We start from the raw sequence: 24,759 nt of genomic DNA on the forward strand, positions 1-24,759 counted from the left end.
CCTGAAAACATTGTTCTCAAAACACTTGGAAACTTTCCTTTAGCACTTACACATCAGATTCACAGAATTGACAGCAGGAGTCTTGGAGTGACTGACTGAAATTCTCTAATTTTACGCAACACACGGATTTTTAACACTGTTATAAATAGAATCCGTCTCCATCCTATTGTCCTATATGTATATCAATTATGTGTATATAAATTCACAAATCTAAAGTGATCCAATACTAACTACACAATCATATACCAAAACATGTTATTCATAGGTAGGTCTAAGATAATTTTTAATCAGTCCCAAACTTAACTCAGGTTGTTTCCTCTGTTTAAATTTCTCATATCTATCCAAAAGAAGCTTCATGAATGCTAGACAAGTAAGTCAAATAGTGAAGCTAGATGGGAGTTTGCATTTTAAACACTTTGGGATATTCTTCACTCTGAAAAGTAATATTTTTCTCTCATTTTTCTTAACAGCATGACCCTCTCATTTACCTTAAAACATTCCTATTTTTTGGCAGAGACATCTATAGAGAATAAAGTACTCCTTTAAGAAGGACCCTTGTGCATGTACAGTGCCATCCGGACTCAAAATTGTGGAACAAAATTGTGCACGCCTTGTCCTCAGCTCAGATAATTGACATCATATTTTGCCAGAGTTTGCCTGATGTTTTCTCATGATTACTTTTACTTTATGTATTATGACACAAATCCCACGGAAATGATGTGCCTTTCTCAGTATACCATACCAGGAGATCCATAATGTCTGTCTCATTACTGCTGATGTTAACTTTGATCATTTGCTAAAGGTGGTGTCTCCTGTTTCTCTACTATTCTTATTTTCTTCTTTGTGATTCATATGTATCTTGTTGAGAAATTCTGTGAAATGATGCAAATATCCTGTTTCCCATCATAATCTTACGCCCACAGAGTTAGCATCAATTGATGATTTTTGCCTGCAACAATTATCACTGTGTTGTTTGTTAAAAGGTAATTTTCTATTTCTATTTTCCCTTCTATATTTGTTCATTGGAATTCTACAATAAGGAAAAGCTGGGACTTCTCCCATGCTTATTAATTATTCAATTATTACTCATAGTTATTTATATTATTCTATGGGTTATAATCTATTATTGACATTATTTATTTTATTGCTGAAATTGTTCCAGCTTTGGTCATTAGGAGCTCTTTTAAGTTAGTTCCTATGTCATTTTGATATTCTGCCATCAATTGTTGAGTACATCCTCACTTTCTGGCACTGCAACATGTTCCAGGTTCATCTTGTATTTTGCTGCCCTTGATCTGCAATCAACCATTTCTCCAGGAGCCCTACTTTTATACAGCAAAATGGTGGCTGTTGTTCCCACTGCTATCCAGTCCTTTCCTCACAGGAGCCCTGCTTTTACTGGGGAAATTATACTTAGAAACCAAGATCTGGACCCAAGGTATGTTGACTACTACTATGTGATTACATCTTTGTGATTGCTTCTAGGCCCTCTCAGCATAGATTTAGGGAACACACACACACACACACACACATCTATCCATTTCAATTGTTAACTATCTATTAAAAACTGTTAGTTCATACTGATACCTCTTAAACACCATGGTTCATTCTGCTTCTGCTGTTGTATATTTGTAACTTCTTTCTCTAACAGTAAAAACCTGGCTCTCATTATATACAATATATTTACTTATTTGCTCATTGTAAGTATGCACATTAAGTAGTTTCAGAATTGATACTCATGCTCCAGAATACATTACTTATGTATAGTTATTTTTGTCTTGAGTTTTATAATGTATAATCCAAATACCATTTTACATAATCACTTCGATAAATTGCTTTATTTCCCATCTCCCTGAGGTGTGGATATAATTAGATTCTACTTTGGGTTCCACCCCTCCCACATCTTAGTTGATATTTGTTTGTCCCTTCCTCCCTTCCTCCCTCCCTTCCTTCCTTCTTTCCTTCCTTCATAATGAGGTTGAAGTATTGCCACAGGCAAAGAGTTAGAATTATGCAAGGTTTGTTCAGAGAAATGTCACTTCCTCCTCCCTCCCCTTTACATTCCCATCCCACATTTTTGACACCTGTTCTTAGCACATTATGTATGTTACCAATCTCATTAGTTTCTGGAGTTTACTTTTAATATATCTTTTTGATACAATAAGAAGATAATGCAAAATTTCTAAATTCCTTTCTCTCTCATATGAAACATTCCATATTATCACTCTTTGCACTTTGCCTTTTCACTTAATAATATATCTTATAACTCTTTCCATATCAATTCCTAGAGATTTTCCTTTTTCTTTATTTTACCAGTGCAGAGTATTTCATCATGAAGATGGATGTACCTTGGTTTATTTAGCCACCTTTCCTATTTATGGGTATTTTATAATTATAAAAAATGATGCAATAAATAACATGTGCATATGTATTTACTATTGTTGGGAGGGCAAACTATGACTAAAAGTTTGATCTCCCAATGCATTATTCAATTCTGTTTTATTTTATTTTATTTTTTCAATTCTGTTTTAGATCAAATGATATAATATAATTGAATTAAGGGTGTTCTATAAACTATAAATGTAATATAAACATAGCAAAATAAAACAATTTTGTTAATAGCATTATTTTCTCTCTCTAATTGTAACTTCTTTTGAGACAAGCAGTTCAATTCAATAAACATTTGTCCTCAGTTACTAAATCAAATGGTTAATTTTGAAAATTTCTCCCATATGTTTAAATTCTAACATTTCCAATCACACTTTCACTAATTAAGAATGTTCTGAAATTTATTCATTTTCACTTAAAAACTAAATCCACTGTTTGTATAGTTTCTAGTCTTAAAAAGACATATTAAATTATTTTTCTATGTTATTCTTGTAGAGACAGAAGATAAAAAATTACAAACTATAGTCTTAATTCAGTTCTTTCCAGTCCCTAAGTATGGATGTCAATAGGGTTGGAGGAGAAAAAAAAAGTTCATGTAATGCTAGGTGCACTTACCAGGTTCTCTGACAATGAGTTAGAAGCTTGGGGACTCCTTCCTAGTGGGAGGAGTTACACCAAATTCAGTATCCTCTGGAATTGTGGGACTTCGGGGCCCTCAGTTTTCCACATCCTGAATAGCGGATATTTTGAAATGTACAAATGATGCTATATGGTCTGTTTAGGGTCTGCATCTGGTCCTACCTCTAACCTGGGTTCAAGGACTCTCTAAAGTAGCCCAGGCTAGTTCATCGGGAAATTGCCTTGGGGTCTAGAATCCAGGAACTATAAAGAGTATTTGCCTTGTCTTTTCCTTCATTATGGCCTATAAAGACCTGTTTAATCTACCATGAGACTACTGTCAGGTCCAACCAAGCCTCACAAAACCACTTATTGAAATCTCCAAAGTTTTGGTAAGATACTAGTTCTGGTTCTGCAATTTTACCAGATTCAACTAAGTAAATCAATGCAAAAAAAAAAAAAAAAAAAAGAATGTCAGGTCTGCCAAAAGGTGACTTCTGATATGGCTTCGAATATGTGCCTCACCTACTTAGCCGATTGTGTCACCAACTATATATAATGCAGGCTCCAATTTGTCAGCAGACTGGTAGAGACTTTGCTGTCTGGGTTGGGCTAGTTCAGAGCTTTTGCATCATAACCTCTTCCTCCAGGGTCACAGGAGTCAGATAATGTTTTGAACCACATCGTTGAACCCAACCTTCTAAAAATTATAATATTATAGTAATTTTTTTAACTTAAACAACCAAAGAAAAACAAATTTTGACAAAAACACACAGAATAAACTTCCAAGTGAGTTATTCTTATGATCTTACCTCCTCGATCTCGGGCAGCTAAACTTTGACCCCTTCTTAATGTAATATCCAATTGGTACATTCCGGGATCAGCCAAAGGGACATCTGCATTACTGGTTCCAGAAGTATTTATTTTCTGGAAAACAAGAAATATACAAAATATTAAATTTATTATCTCTCTTCTATTTCTTCCAATGGGGGACCATACACAGCTTAACACAAACTATAAGAATTAGTAATAAAATAAATCATCTTGTAAATTCACACATCATAATCACCTGGTTCTCTAAAAGTTTTGAAATTCATAAAATTCTTTAGACTCAAAATAAAAACATGGTGATATAGGAATTCCTGTTTTAACTCAGAAATAATAAATGTAATATAAAAAACATTTCCCATGGATAGCCCCAGATAGTTCAACTAAGAAAGGCTAACATTGTGCCTGAAGTAATAATACAATCGATGGTGAATAAAGAATAAAGCTATGCAAGAGCCATTGATTTCCACATAACTTAGTTGAAAATTAAAATGATTTATTTAAGTGACTCCTTTATCTAAGCAAAAGGATTACATATTTTTATTTCAGCCCCAACATAAAATGTGATATAATTATACAGAAATCAATTCACATAACATTTTGACAATATTTGCAAGAAATATATTGGCAGTGGGATTAAATTTCCAATCTGCTTTCTATGGAATAAAAGTGCACAAGCTACTTCCTGAACTAAAAATCTTTTTAAGACTACCTCTACAGAACTTTATCTTTAGCAGTAATATACTCTCTTAATCTACTAGGCATTGAGTTACAAATGCACTTGAACAGAAATAACTATATTAAAACAACACAAAAGAAACATAATAAAAATTGTACAGGTCGTAGTTTCTACTTTCTGCCATTTAAATATGATAAGATATCTCAAAACTAGTGTAAATGGCAAGAGAGTTGATAGCTGCTCCTGAGCCACACAGAATATACCAACCTAGAAAAAGAGAAAGCCAACCACAACCACGGTCTTCTAAACAACTTTCCAAAAACTTTTGTATGCAGGTCTAATTAATAAGCAATATTTAAATTCAAATCCAGCAAACATTTAAGTTCCTAGTATGTTCCACACCTTTCGTCAAGTTCTTTTATATAATTGTTTCAAGCTGAACAAATCCATTTACAAATATTAAATTTAGATGTATTTACTACTTTATAAACAATGGAATGAAATCTACAGAAAAGGAGAAATCTTCTACCTACCCTACATCCCCCTTTAGTGTTTTGATAGGTACCTTAAAGGCAGAAAAGTTTGAATGCTCAGATATCTGTATTTTTTTATCCTCCTTGCTCTTTTTAGTGCTCTTGAAGTTTAGAATGAATAATTTATAGAGTACTTGATTTTATATTTAAAAAATATATTATATGGGCAAGGTAAGGAATTTTCAAAGGTAATTTTAACTATACTAGATTTTTTGTTTTAGAATTTAATACTTTGTTAAGATAGAACTTCACTGGATTTACATTTATTGGCTTTTTAAAACCCGAATAATATTTCTCTGTGTGTGTCTGTGTGTATCACATTTTTTTGTCCATTCATCCAATGACAGGCATTCCATATTTTGGCTATTGTGAATAATACTATTAATGAACATAAGAGTGCAGATATCTCTCTAAGATACTGATTTCATATTCTTAGTATACAATCCGGCTTCCCCCTCTTATTCTCCATGTCTTCCTACCTACACTTCAAGGGTGACTTCATTAGCACTTTATATCTTTCTTGTCTTTTATGACATTCTATCATATATGTTATATTTGTCATTCTAGACTGTAAACTTTTAAAATCAGGAATAGAGTGTTTAAGGATCAAATTGAACATAAATTGTGATAGAGGCTATAAGGATAGAAAAATATCTTTAAGGGCACATGACCTAGCTGAATAGACACATACATGGGGATCTACAACAAAGTTGGCTACTCCGTGGGAAGTTTGTTTACTCTCTCTTCTCCTGTGCCCAATATGGCATCTAATTTGTTTCAGCACCTTTCTCTCATGAGGCACCTAAGTATAACCTTAGAATTCTTATCTACAGAGTGCTCTAGGCTATTACCAATTGATCAAGATTGGCACTTAAATGAAACTCTGTCCACTCAACTGTTATAATTAAAGACAGACTGTGCTATAAGGGAGTTATTAAGTCCTTAAGAGAGTTGGAAAGATCGGTTATTACGGGAGAAAAATCTGAGGTAGCCTCATAGAAATGACAATGGAGTAGGGTGTGAAAATATGGGTAGGACTTTTACAAGTGAAGATTTGAAATAAGGGAGAATGGGAAAATCGATGTGAGTCCAATGGCGAGTAGTCACCAGAGGGTGCATCACTGGAACGTGTAAGCAATAAGGGAGAAAGGATGATTTATGTACAGTGATGCCAGTTCAGCCTGTGGGCATCAGGAAGCTATCACTGGCTTTTGAAGAGAGAAACAATATAACCAGACCTAATTTAATAAACATTTATTGCCTATCTTTCATCTTTCCTGTTCTAGAATAAGTGCTTAGATTACTCAGTGTTTGGAGATGAACAAAACTAGGCCTTTTCTCTCTGCAGGATGGAAGAGAATAGAGAAATTCTATAGATATAGAAATTATTTTATAGGTTTATAAAAGTCCAGTTTAAGTCACAAGGGTCTCATCTGGTCAGTGGTAATGGAAATAAAAGATGAATTTGAGAGATATTGAGGAGATTCAATCAGCTGAATTTGTCAATTGACAAAATGTGAGAGATAGGGAAATGGATGGATGAGTCACTCAGAAGTTTGAGCGGAGCTCCTGGGAGAATAGTAATGTCAGTAGTAGAAAGCAGGCATGAGAGGAGGGGCAAGTTCTAGGCCACCACTGAGTCAAGTTCCAAACATATCCCCAACTCTATAAAAGGAGAAAGTCAAGAAATTAAGTAGACCTAGAGAGACATCTTTCCTCAGGCCCACTGAAATGGTTCCAATAAGAAAACTGGTAGGCCAATTATGGAGCAGTATTAGAAATTCAATTTTTTTATTGTAAAGGATCTTTTTATAAATGTTTATTAAGTTCCCAAATGTAAAGATGTTAGGAAAGATGTATCTGAAGTGCTAAACACACATGTAGCACTAATACAAACTTTGTCATTTAATTAATTAATTTATATTTTTAAAAAGATTTTTATTAAAATGTAGCTAACATACAATATTGTATTAGTTTCAGGTATGCACCATAGTTATTCAACATGTATATACCTAAAGAAGTGATCACCATGATAAGCCCAGTGACCACGTGACACCATACAACGTATCACAATATTATTGACTATGCTGCATACTACATCCCCATGACTTCAAACTTTATCATTTTAAAACTTTCATTTTTTCAAATTTGACATTTATTTAATGACTATTATTAGAACTTCGAATAGACCCTTCCTTTCCTTAAATACTATGCCCTACACTTAGATGTGTTGCTATTTTTTTGAACCATTTTATTGAGGTATGATTGATATGTAAAAAGCTGCATATACTTAATGTATATAACTCAATGTATATCCTCAGTTTGAGGATAGGTATATGCTTGTGAAATCATCACTACAGTCAAGGCCACAAATGCCACAAACATATTTAGCACTTCCCAAAGTTTCCTCTGGCCCCTTTTGTTATCATTATTGTCATTTTTGTGTGTGTGGTAGGAACACTTAACATGAGATCCACCCTCTTAGAAAATCTTAAGTATATAATACAGCATTGTTAGCTATGGGCACTATGCTGTGTAGTAGATCTCCAGAACTAATCCATCCTGCATAATTGAAACTTTGTACCATTACTTCTCCGTTTCCCCTTTCCCCAGCCTCTGGCAACCACCATTCCACTCTCTGCTTCTATGAGTTTAACTATTTTAGATTCTACATATAAATGAGATCGTAAAGTATTTGTCTTACTGTGTTTGGTTTTTTTCACTTAGTCACTTAGCATAATTTCCTCCAGGTCCACCCATGTTGTTACAAATGACAGATTTTCCTTCTTTTTTTAAGATTGAATAATATTTTATTGTATGTATATACCAAATTTTCTTTATCCATTCATTTATCAATCGACATTTAGGTTGTTTCCATATTGGAGTTATTGTAATTAATGTTGTAGTGAACATGGGAATACAGGTATCCCTTCAAGATCCTGATTTAAATTCCTTTGTGTAAATACTCAGAGTGGAATTGCTGGATTATGTGGGACCACAAAACACCCCAAATAACCAAAGCAATCCTGAAAAAGAAGAACAAAGCTGGAGGCATCACACTTCTTAATTTCAAAATTTACTACAAAGCTATAGCAATCAAAATAGTATGGCATTGGCATAAAAACAGACACATAACCCAATGGAATAAAGAACCCAGAAATAAACACACGCATATATGGTCAACTAATCTTCTCTAAGGACACCAAGAATACAAAGTGAGAAAAGCCTCTTTATTTAAGCCTATTTATTAAAGCCTGTTTAATAAATAGCACTGCTAAAACTGAATATCCATAGACAAAAGAAGGAAATTTGACCCTTATATCATATACAAAAATCAACTCAAAATGGATTAAAGACAAATTAAAGACCTGAAGTCATAAAACTAGAAAAAAAACAAGGAAAAAGATCCTCAACATTGGTCTTGGTAATGAAGATTTGGATGTGACACTATAAGGACAGGTAACTAAAGCAGAAATTGACTTAAGTGTGGCTACATCAAATTAAAATGCTTCTGCACAGCAGAGGAAACAATCAACAAAATGGAAAGACAATCTACAAAATGGGAGAAACTATCTGTAAACAATATGCAAGATAAGGTGTTAATATCCAAAGTATATAAGGAATTCATATAACTGAACAGCCAAAAAAAAAAAAAAAAACAAAAAAAAACAACTCCAAACAAACATTAAAAATGGGCAAAGGACCTGAAGAGATATTTCTACAAAGAAGACATACAAATGGTCAACAGGTATATCAATGTATCAATGGGTACTCAGCATCACTAATCATCAGAGAAATGCAAATCAAATCCACAATGAGATATAATCCTATGCCTATTAGGATGGATAGTATTAAAAAATAAAAGGTAAATGGCTAGTGAGGATATGAAAAAGGGATAATTTTTGTATATCTTTGGTGGAAATGTAAAAAGAAATTGATAAGCTCAAACTTTAAATTCAAAGTTCTCAACACAGTCAGAGAATTAGGGAGGTTTCTATGACAACAAAGTTTTGGGCCTGCAGAAGCCAAAAAGCAGATGTAATGTTTGAAGTTGTAAATTATAACATAAGTGAAATCATAGCCTTAATAAGTCACCTATGGGAAAGTGAGAAAAAAAACAGAGACAGAGTCTGAGAATTTTAAGGGAAGCATTTGGAAGAATTATCATGACCAGAGCACCCACATCTTCTACTCCACCAAGCCACCATTTTTGAAGAAGCCTTTCCTCTACTGTGCTTCCTTGAACTGCAGTGGTTACCATGCTTGGTGATGTCGACTTTCCTCACGTCTAACCCTTCTTTTCCTTATTTTATATAGACAAGTAGTTCTCAGCCTTGAGGGCTTTGGCTAGGCACCAGGAACTCTGTGGGTGGGACCTAGGTATCAGTAATTTTATTTATAGGTCCTAGGTAATTTCAATATGCACCCTAGCTTGACTCATTGTGCTACTTATAAAAGCAGACCTTTGAGAAGTCTTATCCACAAAGAATTTCCAGACTTTTCTTATTTATACCACAAAATACCTAGGGAATATATGTGGGAATCAATATGAGGGTCCTTGTGACTTAGAGCTCTGATGCTTAGGAAACCTTTTTACCTAAGTAAAAAGAAAACTTCCACCAGAATATATAATGGTGCTGATGAATTCAAACTTGAGAGTTCCACCTGGCCCTTTTGAGATTTTCATTACAGGCAAAGTAGGATTGCCTTTTTACCTGGTGTGGTTGACCTTATTATCAACAGGAAGTAGAGTTAGTGTAGCAGTGCACAAGGAGGAAGAAGTATATCTACATTCTAGAAGATTTTCTTGGACGCTCCTAGTATCGTCATGCCCCGTTGATTGATTGTAGATTGGTTGTTACTCCATATGTGTTTCCTACAGTCAGGCCATGCTCAGTGCAGGTCTAACTTTGTCTATCAATAAAATTCACTTCAATTTAAAACTTCATAAAACCTGTTATATTTTCAACTTCTAAAATTTAACAACCTTGTCAAGGATATCCAGAGGTATCATCGAGGGTTTCTACTTAATCATTACCAGTTTCTTAGTCATCTCTCCTAGTTTCTATGACACTGAAAATACTTGCACAATGAAATCTCCATCGAATGAAAATCAGAGGTTTTTAAAACCTAATTTTCAAAAATTGAACTCAAAAGCCAGAGATATTCAAAGTTCGACAAAGCCCAGAGATCTACTTGTCAAAGGAACATCATGATTAGTTAGAGGTCAACTGACTAAATGTCTTTAAAAACTGAAACCACACAGAATGGTGAAAATCCATGGCAACTAATGGGCATACCTGACTAGGTATGCCAGTCATAGTGTTGGACCAATACACAGTCCCACTTGAAAGGTGGCTTATACTTGATTCTATGTAAACTTAATTTCCTTGCTCCTGTTCAGAACTGATTGGACTAGAACTGCGTATCTGAAATAAAAGCAGACAATGAATAGGTTAGTCGGTGATAGGTTTTTATTTAGCAAAAGTGTTATTAGGCAAAGGTTTGTAAAAAATTAAATGTGGCTGCTAAAGCCAAAGGGTCACAATAGAGAGACTGGTGAGGCCATCATGGCTCACGTATAACCCCAAATAGGGAAACAGGGGCTGCAATTAAGCAGAAGTATGGGGTGCAAAAATACATATGGTAGAGAGTGAAGTGTGATTTTGTAGCAGGACATAGAGACAGACCAACTAACCAAAGCAGAATATGACAATGGCTGGGCAGGAGAGTGAAGATGTATGAACTCCCACTGTTGAAAGCCTGGAGTAACTTTGGGCCCTGAAGGGCTAGGTGCTCCAGGCTTTGTGGTCTTGGATGTCTATGTGATTCCCATCACCTTCTTACGTCCTCTGACTTTGTATGAGATGGCTGGAAGGAGTCTTTGGCTCTTACAACAGAATAGAGTGAGAAACTAAAAGAGCAACAAGAACAAGCAAAAGAAGCCTAAAAACAAGAAAGCAGACAGGTAACTCAGGAAACCCATTAGCAGTTGGTGGACAATGATATGGGAGAAAGTGAGCCACACGACGAGGCTGCAGACAGATAGAAATTGCCCCATGCCTTTGACTTCTTCCTCCATGGTACTGTGTGTGCAGTTATCTCTGATAGTCACAGATGCCTCTGTGGTGCTAGCTCACTGCAGCTACTAAGTGAGGAAAGCTTTGTGTTTTTATGATTATTTTCAGCAAGAACTGGGAAAACAGCTTATGCTTAGGGTACTTGTATAATTTATCATTAAAATTGGAATACTCTGGAGAGGGAAAGAAAGCACTATTAATAATTACATAGCATAAACTGGCATAAGCAAAACTGTCTCAGGTAAACTGGGATGCATAGTTATAATACTTAATAAGTAAGCTTTCACTTAACCAGAAAGATAAACTAAGCAGAAAAGACTGATCCTCTGGTCATATCAAAGCTTTACTATAGCTTGTTTTGGAACCAAACTACAACCCTGGGTTTAATTCTGGAATTTTGATTTTGCAATAGCTCAAACCAAACACAATGGGCCTATAAATTCTCAGGCCTACTAAATGGCAATATTTAACTGCTGGAAGAAGTACAAAATTTAGTACTTTCAGAGTGTCTTTTCTGGGACTCCCACAACACAAATTACTAACCCTTGGTTTGTTCGCTAAATTGACTGTTCTGTACAGCATCACTTCATTACTGCTGGTAACCTTTCCACCTACACATATAGTATATAAAATAGCCCAAGCCAAAGGAAAGCAAATAAAATTCTCTTTTCTCAGTCCTTATGTACATGGATCATTCCCTTTTGGAATTAGACCCTGTAACCAGCCTTTGTGCTACAAGGGGCAAATTCTGATGATGAAAGGGTAGGCGTGATACTAACTAACTTCAGCCCAAAGTACTGATCCCCTCTGCTGGGGTAATAGATACCCTACAAAGGGCTCTTTTGATTATGAGATGAAATATGTAAAAGTGCTTTGTAAATGTAGGAAATTATTTAAATGTTAAGTAGTTATTCGGCGGGCAGGTGATGAGGAGAACTATTATATATAAGGAGTCGAAACACAAAGACCTGTAAACAGGCCTAGTTGTACTATTAAATTGCTCTGAGGAAGAAGAAAACTTTCTAAAGGCCTCCTGTTCCTCTTCTTTAAAAGCACAGGCTTGTCAGAATTAAAGGAAATAATGTAATTTAAAGCGTTTTGTAAAGAGTCAAGTAATTTACAAATGCAAAGTAGGTTTCTCCTGCTTTTTTTCAAATTATAATATATATTATGTATATACCGCTGCTAGGGTTCACTGATAGTTAATCAGAGATTAGAAAGTAAATCATGCTTGGGCTGATGTTTCTGCTTTTAATACTATTATATTACTTAATGACTGTTATTCTTGCTATTTTATCAAAATAATATTTGTCAGACCTGAGAGAATTATAAGATTTCATTTGTATTAACTTTTCTGACCTTTTGTCTTTTGGTGAGTTCCCAAGCAAGTTCTTTCTTCCCAAAAGAAAACCAAACTACATTAAAAAGTGTAAAACTACCAGCAAAAAAAGAAACCCAACTTTGAGAAGAAAAGACTTGTCAGAAAAAGACATGCACCATCTTTGCAAAACCTGGTAGAATAAGCTAAGAGTTTTTGAGGAACAAAATAAATAACATAGTATTGGATTATAACTCAAAGTATAAAATAAATATTCATGATTCCATACTGATACAAATCAGATTTGAATAAATAATTAAACAAATAAAAAAATAAATGGGGAGGAGGGAGAACAGACAAGTCTAGGCTCAAAGTAGATAGTTCATGGAGATACTGCTCGTTAAGGAGGTCGAGCAAACTCTCCACCTCTTAAAGTGGGGGCTGTACATAGTGACTTCCTTCCAAAGAGGACAGTATAAAGGAATCTGACAAAAACTACCTCAACCAGGTGATCAAGGTTACAATCAATGCTGGTCATGTTGACAGTATGTTCCCTTGATAGTTTGTAATGAGAATGGCATTTTACTTCTGTGGTCTCCCTTCCAAAACATATAACCTTTGCCTAACCATGAGAAAAACATCAGAAAAACCCAAATTAAAGGATATTTTATAAAATATCTGCCCAGTACTACGCAAAACTGTCAAGATCATCAAAAACAAGAAAAGTCTGAAAATCTGTTATATCCATGAGAAGCCTAAGGAGACATGAAAACTAAATGAAATGTGGTATCCTGATAACATCCTGGAACAACCAAAAGGACCTTAAATGAACACTAAAGATCTGAATAAAGTACGTACTTCAGTTAATATTAATATATAAAGGTTCATTAGTTGTGACAAATGTACCATACTGATGTAAGATGTTAACAGGGAAAATTGGGTGTGGGGTATATGGAAATTCTCTGTCCTATTTTCATACTTTTCTATAAATCTAAAGATACTCTACAATGAAAAATTTAATTTTTAAAAGTTTATATACAGCTAATTTTTTTGAGTAAATAATCTAGCATTTGGTAGGGAGAAACTATTCTAATTTGGTCTCTGCTTAGTAAGTATAATGACATACTTCATAGAGGGCATGTTAGTGATAAATTAAATTAACCCATCTCACTATCCCCTTTTCCATTCCCCATTTCACACTGAGGGTGATGTATTTAAGAGATATAGTGACACATTAATTATGTTTACTAAAAAATAATTTGCAAGTACTGCTGCTAACTGCAAGTAATTTAGAAGGATTATTGCGATAACCACACATTAAGCTGTAAGTCACAAGACTTGGATGTTACGTCTTCCTCTTCCACAAAACTAACTTTATTACCTCATGCAAATAACTTACCCTCTTTGACCCTCAATTTCACATGTGAAAAAAGAGGAGGTAGATCTATATTACTTCCAAATTTCCCTTTTTTGTTTTTTTTTTTTAAGAGAAAATTCTATTCAGACTTTTTTTGCTTTAATTTTGGCTCTATCACTCAGTAGTTTAAGTTCCCACCTTAAAAAATGGGGATAAAAACAGTACCTACTTGACAGAGTTCTTGTGAAGATTAAGTAAAATAACATATGTGAAACACTTAGTATCCTATGTTAAATGTGTAATATTTTGATCCTGCCTTTGTTCTCTTAAAATGACAGTCTAATTATAGGTAAGAACATAAACTAGATGATGTAAGAGATTGGTTAGTTATCTAGTTGAGACTTTAAGGCACACTCACAAAGGAAATGCTTTAAAGGAGAAAAGTGCACAGCTGTAGGAAGTCACTTGTCAGGAATATATATACTGAGATTTCTCTATTTGCACAGATCTTCAGAATCCCTTACCTATAAATTGAAATGCTCTCACCTGAGTGCAATATTGTGAGCAAAATGTGACACTCATAATTATTCTTTCTTACAGTGAGTGAGAAGGCTGTGGGGTGAGGCATAAGTAATAAAAAAGACAAGAAATCAAAAATACATTTCTATTTCCTTTTGACATATGCTTTTACACTTGTTGAGATTTAGAATTGTAAAATGGCACGCCACAGGAGGAGGGTTAATTGTATTTACTCGGTACACAAGTTCATCATAGACAAAGGTATTTTATAAGAATTTTCCATACATAAATAAAATCTTTGGATTAATACACATAAAAGAAGGATCTGCTATGGTTATTTTGTAGACCCTAGAAATTATCAAGAGTTGACTGCAGTAGCCCATATAATAAAAATAAATGCTTGACTTAAATCATTTAATTAACTGATACTCTTTAAGTGTTCCAAAAAGATTGCTAGAGCAAAGTGAACACTTAAATTTTCTCAGTACCACTTGCAAACAAGAGATTTTCTAAACTGTCAAGACTTGAGTGCTATCATATGAGTAACTAACAGATGTCACTTTTAATTTTTTTAAAACTTTCTCATAGTTTAGTAGTGAACTGATAATCTAAAATGGTCAAATGTTTCCACTAAGGGTTATTTATCACAGGAAAGCTTTGACTTATTACAGGAACATATATTATTCCTCTTGGCAAGCAAGTTGTGTGCTTTTTTCCCATTAAAATTACTCTACTTCTAATAGCAATTTTAAGAAGTTTCTGAGGGGCCAAGTGTCCCCTGAGTCCACCCAGGGACACAGATACTTCCTGCCTGGGCAGTAGAGAGTCTTCTCCGTGGTGCCTGGATAACAGGGATGGAGATGGTGGCATGTACTGGTTACCTTGCAAGCAGGTGTTTCTACCTTTTCCCTTCCTGATAGCCCTCAATTTTCTCTTGATAATCAGTGTAGTTGTGGGAAACCAACTAGCTCCTCAGCTCAAAGGTGGAAAATGTCAAAGATTAGACCAATCCAAACCCCTGACTACAATGGTTGGTTTAGGCTTAGAAATGCTAACTCCGCTCTTCCAACCAGGGTAAATTTTTGGACTTGGTTGAGAATGCTGGAACAAATGAGATCAATCATTCTTCCTGGAGGAGAATGGGGAAACATGTAGCCAGCTGTGAGAGTCATTGGTAGCCATCTTGTGTTCATAAAGGGAATACATTGGGATAAAATAAACACAGGGAAGAGATAGAAATACATTAGATTCTTGTGACTTTTTTGACCCACTTAATCACTTCATTTTTTTCAGTTATATGGGTCAATAAATTCTCTTTATAATTTTAGTCAGTTTGAGTTGTGTTTTTTATTACTTGCAACCAATAGCATCTTCTACTAATGAAATGGCTAACACTATTGGAGCACAAACATCATCTCATTTGTTTTTCACAAAACCTAAGAAATAATTACTCTTATCCTAGTAATACAGATGTGGAACCTGAGGATTAGAGAGGCTGAATAATTTTCTTTAGCTAAGAAGTAGCTGAACTAAGAGCCCATGCTCTTAACCACTATGCTAACACTTTCCCCTCAGAATAAAAGAAAAAAGAATCAGAAAGTAAGTTAGACATCTGAACTACATGGCATTCTTAACTTCTCAAACCCTCAAACAATTTTCCTTAGCTAAAAGTTGACATCAAAAGTGAAGGGTTAGGAAAAAAAGTACTTTAAGTTTCAAGTATTACTAAATCACAGATTCAGAATCTTTCTCATGGAAAAGATATTCTCTCTGCTTGCTATTACTTCAAGTAATTTGTAGCACATTTTTGGGGCTCCTAATCAAATATCTTTGTTGCAACTTACTCAACTAAATAGCTGGATACTATGTCAGAATAAAATCCTTATTCAGTGTATATAAAAATAAGAAGTTTATAATTGGAAAAGAGAATACAATTATACATATTGCCTTTATATTAGTTCATGTAGTATATAAATAACATATAACTTTCTCCATCCAAAAGGTGCAGAAAAACATTTTCCCTATTGAAGTAGAATATATAATTGTAAAATTATTTTTTTATTCCAAAGTCCTTCATTTTACAGAAAAATGTTGTTCATTTAGTTTAAAGCTCTTTTACATATTCACACCTTCAGCTGAATCTGTTCCATTTCTTAGTTGCTTTTCAAGAGCTCTCTAGCTATGAGCTCAGCATTTTACTTTCTATAGAAGTTCTACTTCAAATTGTAAAAGTCTGAAGACCTAAGATCTTATCTTGGGTTCTGAATCTCACTGCCTCATCAACTGAGATATTAAATCAGTTGTTTTATTATTGGTTCAATGCAGTTCTTAGAGAAGCTCCCAGTTATTGATAATTGGCAAACACTTTCACAGCCAGTGGCCTGTTTTCCAGTGCCAGTCAGGAAGGGTTTGCTTATACGACCAAAATCAAATAGGTAGGTATTAGACCTATTTACTGGGCCAATAAATTCATTAAGTCACTGTAAGTATCAGGTACACACTGTACTAAGGGTGTAAACATTTGGCAATTCAAACTGCTCCATATGAAACTGCCTGGACTGAGCAACGAACAAATATATGTGATATCACATTACCAGAAAACAGTGGGAGATCCAGAAATATGCTGTCTACTTGGTGTCATGGATTAGATGGTGATAGGCAAGCAAACAAACAAACAAACAAACAAACAAAAAACAGTTAAAAATAATAGCCTGAAACACCATCCTCCTGTTAGAGACAAACCAGAGCTTACACATATGGTTGGGAGCACCACATGCAGAATTCCCAATAATGTCTATCTTAGAGTGTCGTTTCTTTAAAACATATATACTGAATGCAAACTCTAAACAGTAAAAAAAGTAAAGGTGAAAAGTAAAATCTTCCATCTCCCATAAAAATTTCAGTGCTCCTCCATAATGGTAACTACCATTAACAATTTCTTGAGTATCTTCCAGAATTACTGGCACATGCCTTTTTTTAAAAAACTTTACATATATAGAAATGAATATATTGCATGCACTATTATACACTTTACTTTTTTGTCAAGTAACATCTTGATAATCTTTTTGTTTGTTCGTTTTTGTTTTGTTTTGTTTTGTTTTTTTGCTTTGTTTCTTTGGTGCCGAGACCTGGGATGGAACCAGGGACTTGACAATCTTTTGCTGTCGCCCATTCAGATCTATCTCATCCTTTCTAATAGACCCTTAGGATCCTATTAAATGTATATGCCATAGTTTATTTAATCAGTTTTTTGTTGATGGACACTAGTTCTCCCCTCTTTTTATACTATTACAAACAATGCTAAAGAATTTCATCTTATGCAGATTGTGGTATACACTTTTGTATCTAATTGGTAAATACCCAGTAATGGAACCTCTAGATCAAAGGATAGTCTTTTTAACTTTGAGAGATCTTGTCAAATCACCAACTTTCCAAAAATATCCCACCAATTTACATTTCCACTAAGAGTGATTGAAAGTTTCCCACATATCTACACCAAAAATAGATGTTATCAGATATTTCCAATAAGCCAATCTTCTACAGAGGGTCCCATTTAAAGATGTTAACACTATTTAACACTTTCTGCTACTACCAATGCTCTCATCTGGCCGAGCCAGCAAGGTGTCTTCTTTCTTGAGACGTGTGCGTTTCCTTTCACTTCTCTACCCTGACTCCCAACTCCCTGAACATATCGTTCCACTCAGCCTTTTTCCTTCTTATTTTCCTCTGCAATTGTGGAGAAGAGGGAAAACTGAATGTGAAAATGCTGCAAATGCGGGGCAAGGAGTCATGAGCACTCATACCTTTAACGTTGTCCAATCGTCAAATCTTCAAATGTTTGCCACTCTGCTAGAGTAAAACAGGCACCTCCTTTTGTTCTGCATCCTTTAACTACTAACGAGACTGTCTTTCATGTCTACTAGCCACTTACATTTATTTTTTGTAAACTTCCTATGCCTATCCTTGACTCATTTTTATTTTATGTTGAGCTCTTTTTTAATTGGTTAGTTATGTGCTCTTTGTATATAAAGAAAAGTAGTAAGGGCTGCATTCTAAAGGACATGTGGATGGAGGCAGGAACCAGGAAGTCCACCTTTAGAATGATTCTGACAAAGTATTCTCATCAATTCTAGCTCTGCCTGCCAAACACTGTATGCTATGGGCTTTCAACAGAATGTCATCCTGCCAGAAGCCATTTGCTAGATTTTTCCTGTGCAGTGCAAAAGAATTTAGTGTTCATAGGGGAAAAATGTGGTGGAGAAGTATGTATTTCCTATCTTTCTCTGCACATAGGTGGGATAATCTTGTGTCCTACAGAGAAGTCAGTACCAATCCAAGGATTTTGTTGTTATCAGTGGTGTCAGGCCATATCATAGAGTGAGGTTCTGGGAAGACCTGCACAGAAGTCAGGTCCAGGTGAGCGAGAAGAGACTCTAGGGAGAGAAGAATGGAAGCGGTGGAATGAATTTCTTTCCACTTGTAGAATTCAGCTGGTGTTCTGCTACGTGCAGCCACAGAAAAAAGTGCAGGATAGATGGCCTAGCCATCTCTGCCTTTCTAGCAGGCAGCAGGGGAAATGCAGTTCTATGTGGGAGAACAGAGAACACTGGTCTTTCTCTAAATGTTGGTGTGTCCCAGGGTGTGATTGTCAGCCTTCACATTATCTTCACATTCTGTTCCCAGGTGAGTTTGCCAAATCCCAAGGCTTTAGGTAATACCCGTGCCCTGGGGCTTAGACTAACCTGAGTTTCAGGCCCACAGAGCCAACACTTACTTGACATTTCTACTTGGAAGTCTCATAAGCAACTCAAATGTAACACGTCCACACTCTTCTCTTGAGTATTCCACACTGACCTGCCCCTATCTTTCAATTCAGGAAAGCATCCACCACCTTTTCAGTTGCACACCATCACCTTTTTCTCTCTTTTCCCTTCAACCTTCTCATCAGACACGTTAGCAAGTCCCATTAAGTGCACTTCCACGTGTCTTAACTCTGTCCTCTTCTCCATACCCATCGCCATTCCCCTAAGTCAATGCCCATCACCTCTAAACATCACCTCTAGCTCAGTTGCCACTTAATGATGTTCCTCCAACCTCTACAATTCAGTCTCCTAAAGCAGCTGAAGTGATCAGCCAACATAAAAATGATCATGTTACTCTTCTGCCTAAAGCTTTTCAGTGGATTTCCATCCACTGAAAACTCCTTCTTGTGGCTTACAAGGCCCTTTACAATCTTTACTACCAACTTCTCCAATTTCATCTCCAGCCACTCTCCCCTTCACTACATGCTAGCCACACTGGCCTGTGTGAACTTCCTGAATGTGCTAAACTCTTTTCCACTAGGAGTGTTATACAAGCTGTTACTTCTGCTTATAATTTTCTTTCCCAGGCTATGTAGATGACTAGCTCCATCTCATTCTGGAGGTCTCATACTGGAGGTCTTCTCATCCTCAGAGAAGCTTTCCCTGACCACCCACTGTAAAAGTTCTCCATCTATTATTGTTTACCACAGTAATCTGCTGTTTCCTTTCTATAATTCATCATATTTGGAAATATTTTACTAGTGAGCTGACTCATTTTAATGGATTTTATATCTGTGTGGTATGCCCTCATAACTCCTGCGTTTAGCGCAGTGCTTAACACAAAAGTACTCAATAAACAGTTGCTAACTGAATGAATGAAAAATGTCCTAGATTCAGTGAAGGTTAGAGGGCTAGCCCTCAGGAAGAAGAGAACCAATATAAAAAGGGAACAAAAGCCTTGGGATTTGGCAAAGTGTCTCAGGATTTAGCGAAGTAAGGTTTGAGTCATGTGTCAACCATCATCATCAGTGAAAAGGGTCTGTGGTCAGTGTTTGTGTGTGAGCCAAATGGAATTCAAAGGCTATGGTCATGGAATTTGTATTTAACATGCAGACACATACCTACCATCTGATATATGCTTACATGGTCCTTTCTGATATTTAAAGTTCTCAGAATAACCTCATGGTAAGAGTGCTCATTCTGTGTTATAGAAACAGTATAATATAGTGGTTAAGAACACAACTCTATGGCCTGACTACTCGAGTTGAAATCCTGGCTCTAACATTTTCTAGCTATGAGACCTTGGGCAAATGATGTTACCACTTTATACCTCAGTTTTCCTTTGAAAAACAGGTCATGCCTCATTTGGGTTGTGAGAATTTGATATGTTAATAATTGTAAAGGGTTTATAACAGTGTTAGAAACATAGTAAACACTATAGAAATGTTAGATATTAGTGCTGTATTTCCAGAAATGTCAGAAAAGGTTGTATTTGGAGAGGATGAAGTCTGAGAACATGTCTCTCAGCAATATAGCATTCCATGGATCCAACCGTGTGAAGCAATTCATGAAAATTTGCACAGATAGAGATGCTGTAATTTCATTGCTATTATTACCTTGAAAAGAATTCATTTGAAAGGCTAATTAGCCATGCATGCAATTCTTTAGAAGATGCATAGAAACCTTGACAAAGCTAAATGGAATGTGAAATATATATCAGCTCTACCATCAAATTTCTTAATTTGACTGACCCTCAATACCTCTGGAGATAAAGCTCTTAGAAATAAAGGTACCTATTATGTTAACTTTTATCTTGGATGCTACTTCATTAAGTTAATCGTCTCCCTATTGATCAACCTGATTCTTCATTTTTCTCCACCCTCAGGAAGAAATGCTAAAATATTCAAGGACTAAAAAATAAATGAATTAGGAACACTAGTATAAATAATACTTCACCACTTTCACCTTAAAACATCAAGTTATGAGTGTTTTAAAGAAAAATTAGGTGCTCATCAGACAGGCTCACATCCTCAGAGAAGCCTTCCTGACCATCCTTACCCTAACAACCTCTCTCCCTGATTCCTCCTCTCCCTGCAGGTAGTTTACTCACCACTCTGTGCTATGTCAAGGCCCACTTCAGTTAGTGTCTCACTGTATTTTAACTCTTGACCACATTAAACTATTTACCTTGCTGGATTCTAAATTCCTAGATATCAGGGCCAGGACCAACTCATCTTCTCAGGTCTCTTGATGAGGGTTTATGAAATTGACTTGAAGTTCACGAAAGACTATATTCATGTTTAATATTTGACAGTAATGCAATATTTCAAATGTCATTCTGCTGAAAGTTACGCTCTTTGAGAGCAGTGATTTTTACCTATTTGGTTCACCCTAGCACGTGTATAGAAAAGTGTCTGACATGGTGGGACTCAACATATATGAAAGAAGTAAATAGAAGAGACACTTATAACCTAAAGTGCTATGTATGGTTCTTGTATTAGAATAGGCCTGAGAATTAACCAGAAGTAGCAACTACTGTATGGAAGTAGATGATCAGACCATTTATTTTTCCTGCGTACTAGTCTCCATTTCACTTTGTATATCATCTATGAACATCCATAAAGTCACACTCTGAGATGTATAAATTATGAGAATTCAAATTTACAAAGTGTGCTATTTAATACTCCTGTAATGGCTTAATTTGCACAGTGCTTAGTTTATTTACAGTTTCAAAGATTGGATTGGATTTCCAAGGCCTTAAAAGTAGCTAAACATCAGGCTGGAATCAACCTGTCATGACATTGCCTTTGAAGTTTTATAGGTGGCACAAGCTGCATGAAATTCTCCTTGCTGAAAATTCAGGATTTGCTTGTTGACAGCAGAGATTAACTTGTGCAGCCAACTATAGAGATATTTTGATTCTTCAGAAAAGATACCTAATGTGGCTGCAAAGTGACTCCTGAGCCTATACCACTGTGGCCTCCAAGACATCTCTTCTTCCTAGTACCTCACATAGCCTGGTTAAAGGGTCCGTGGGGCACTACATGGGCACCACAGCACAGACTCACAATGCCCCCAATGAATGTCATGGGCAATTTATCCTTTGAAAGTCAAATCTTAGGAGGAGCTTTGGTTCCCTCAGCTCCTAACTGGTAGCATATGGTGTGTCATGACCGGCAGATCACTACTGAATATTATGTCATTGCATTAATAAAAATGAGGAACTTTAGTATCATTGCCCTTTTAATAAAAACTAGTACAAGCATACCTTGTTTTATTGTGCTTTGCTTTATTCTGCTTCACTGATATTGCATTTTTTACAAATCCAAGGCAAGACCCTCCATGAGCAAAAAGATTACGAATTGCTTTATTGTGATACACACTTTATTACAGTGGTCTAGAATTGAACCCACAATATCTCTGAGGTATGCCTATAGTTCTTTTTGTCTCAATAATAATTTAATGTGAGTTTTAAAGAATAGAGAAAATAAAAGGCGATCACCATTGCGTTCCTCTGTTCTCCTATGAAAACATTGTACCGCTTATGAAATTAACAATGTCATTTTAATAGTCTGACATCAAGTCTAGGTATTCATATCACTATTTCTAAGGAATATGAATTCTAAGTATCAAATAGCCTGCCTATCCTCTCTTCCTCTTTATCCAATCCCCTTTCTTCTGTCCATCCATCCATCCATTCATCCATCCATTAAGGAATGTATACAGGTTGACATGGCTCCCACCCATAAGATAACTCATAAATTTGGTGTTGCATATAATGGAATAAGATATTAAGCAGGAAAGTTATTAAATCAGATATATATTCAAAGGAAGCTTTCTGATAGCGACTGCATTTAAAGTATATTAAGTACAGGAAGCTTATCATACTTGTACTTAAATAACACAAATCTACTAACACAACTGCAACATAATTGCTCTTCCTCTCTTTATAACACTTCAAAGGAATAGAATTTGTTGCTTTAGAAAAATAGATTATTTAGGAGCCAGAATATGAGTAATTTTCTGATGTACTTTTAATCTTTGTCTGCCATTAGTTGTAACTGCTGTCGTAAACTAAAGATGGCAAACCATAACATATGGCTTACATAAAATTTTTTACAAGAAAAATATTATTTTGACTGGCTTAATATTTACTAGAATTTATACCCTAAGGAAAAAAAAGATATAGATCATTATAATGACAAATCCTTTGTCATTGGGATTAATTTGATAAAGAATTTATGTACATTGTTATGCTGAGAATACCAAATAATCATGATAAATGTAGTTACAGAATCCAGTCAAAATGTCACTTCTCTACCCTGAGGAAAGATGAGAAGCTACTAAAGTAGATAAATTGTTGTCAGAAGTAAGAGTTCACCATTGCCCAAAACACATATTAACTTCCCACTTACTAAGCAACTAAGGTGACACCAAAGAAATACTCAGAAATGAGATATCCAAGTACTAGATTTCCTAGTATGAAGGCTTGAAGCACATGGGTGTTCCATGGCTGCTCACTGATTGACTAGAAAACCTAACTCAGTGTCCTTAGTTGAGAAAAGTGTTCATTATAACAAGTTACTGTCACTAATAGAGTTCTGCAATTTGATTCACTATCTGTAAAGGGCAGATTTGGAGAGAGGATGAGAGTGGCAAAGGATCAAAGCTACCATCTTCCTTCTTCAAGAAAAGACAGAGAAAGTCGAATTTTAAAGCAACATAAGAGCTCTTGATACATGGTTGCTTGAGTGTACTTCCAAAGAACTTCATCCCAGTATTGGAAAAGGGATATGTATAGTCAGGAAGCTGCACTAATAGAAAATCTGTGTGCCGGGGCCAACTGAACTCTAAAAGGCATCAGAGGCAAAGCTTCCCAAGTTTTGGCATTAGCCGTTTTGCTCTCACCTCTAATTTCTTTAATAGCATCATCTTTAATTAAAGGATGATGCATCTGAATTCCCAGAGTCTTACTTTCCTCACCAAACTCAAGTGTGAGGAGCTCACAATGCTGAGTCTAAACATTATCTCATTTCTTGGCAAAACAAACAAACAAAAAATGCCAGCAAGGCACTTCTGGGTATAGCATTTCCCATTAAGTTTCATAACATTTGCCTCTTCAAGACCAACACTCTCATTCAAGGAAAACAACCCGAGTTGGGTGCCAAAACTCTTTTGAGGAGGTTTGAATTACTGTCCACTAATAAAAGCAAAGTTTGTTGAAGCAGAGACCTCAGAAGAACAAATCAAAATTTGGACCATCATAAAGCATAAAAATTATTCTAAAATAGTTTTAAAAAATGAAATAATACCAAATAAGGAAAAGAAAGGATAAAATTTCATCCAGAGATACAGAAACTAAAAAGGCTAAAATGAAGAATAGTAGTTATGAAAGGATTAAACTCCCAGGAAGTCTGTCTTTCAACATTTAAATAGCTTTCCTGATAGAAAGAAATTATTACTTCACTTATCAACATGCTATCTGGCTTTCAACAATTCATTAGTAATCTAAAGATGATGTCCTTTATTATAATGTACAAATATGTTATTTTCAAATTTATAAAACAACATTGTGTTACCACCTGGTAGAACAAAAGACCACAAAAAATAAACCTCCCTTTACCTTATCCCACCCAG

At 35.3% G+C, this 24,759-nt stretch overlaps 1 protein-coding gene across 12 annotated transcripts in view; it reads right to left on the reverse strand.

The window, feature by feature from the left end:
- The window catches only part of MCTP1 (multiple C2 and transmembrane domain containing 1), a 464,000-nt gene that overhangs the window by 266,991 nt on the left and 172,250 nt on the right, over window positions 1-24,759 (reverse strand). For 11 of the 12 annotated variants that reach the window (XM_023523311.1, XM_023523308.1, XM_023523343.1 and 8 more), the window contains one exon: window positions 3,819-3,933. In XM_023523311.1, the coding sequence (XP_023379079.1) occupies window positions 3,819-3,879 (61 nt within the window). In that variant the 5' untranslated portion in view covers window positions 3,880-3,933. Of the gene's footprint in view, window positions 1-3,818; window positions 3,934-9,775; window positions 9,782-24,759 lie in introns of those variants that run through there. The other variant, XM_023523332.1, reaches the window with a different exon arrangement.

The sequence above is a fragment of the Pteropus vampyrus genome, unplaced genomic scaffold, assembly GCF_000151845.1.
Source record: "Pteropus vampyrus isolate Shadow unplaced genomic scaffold, Pvam_2.0 Scaffold11, whole genome shotgun sequence".
Lineage (NCBI taxonomy): Eukaryota > Metazoa > Chordata > Mammalia > Chiroptera > Pteropodidae > Pteropus > Pteropus vampyrus.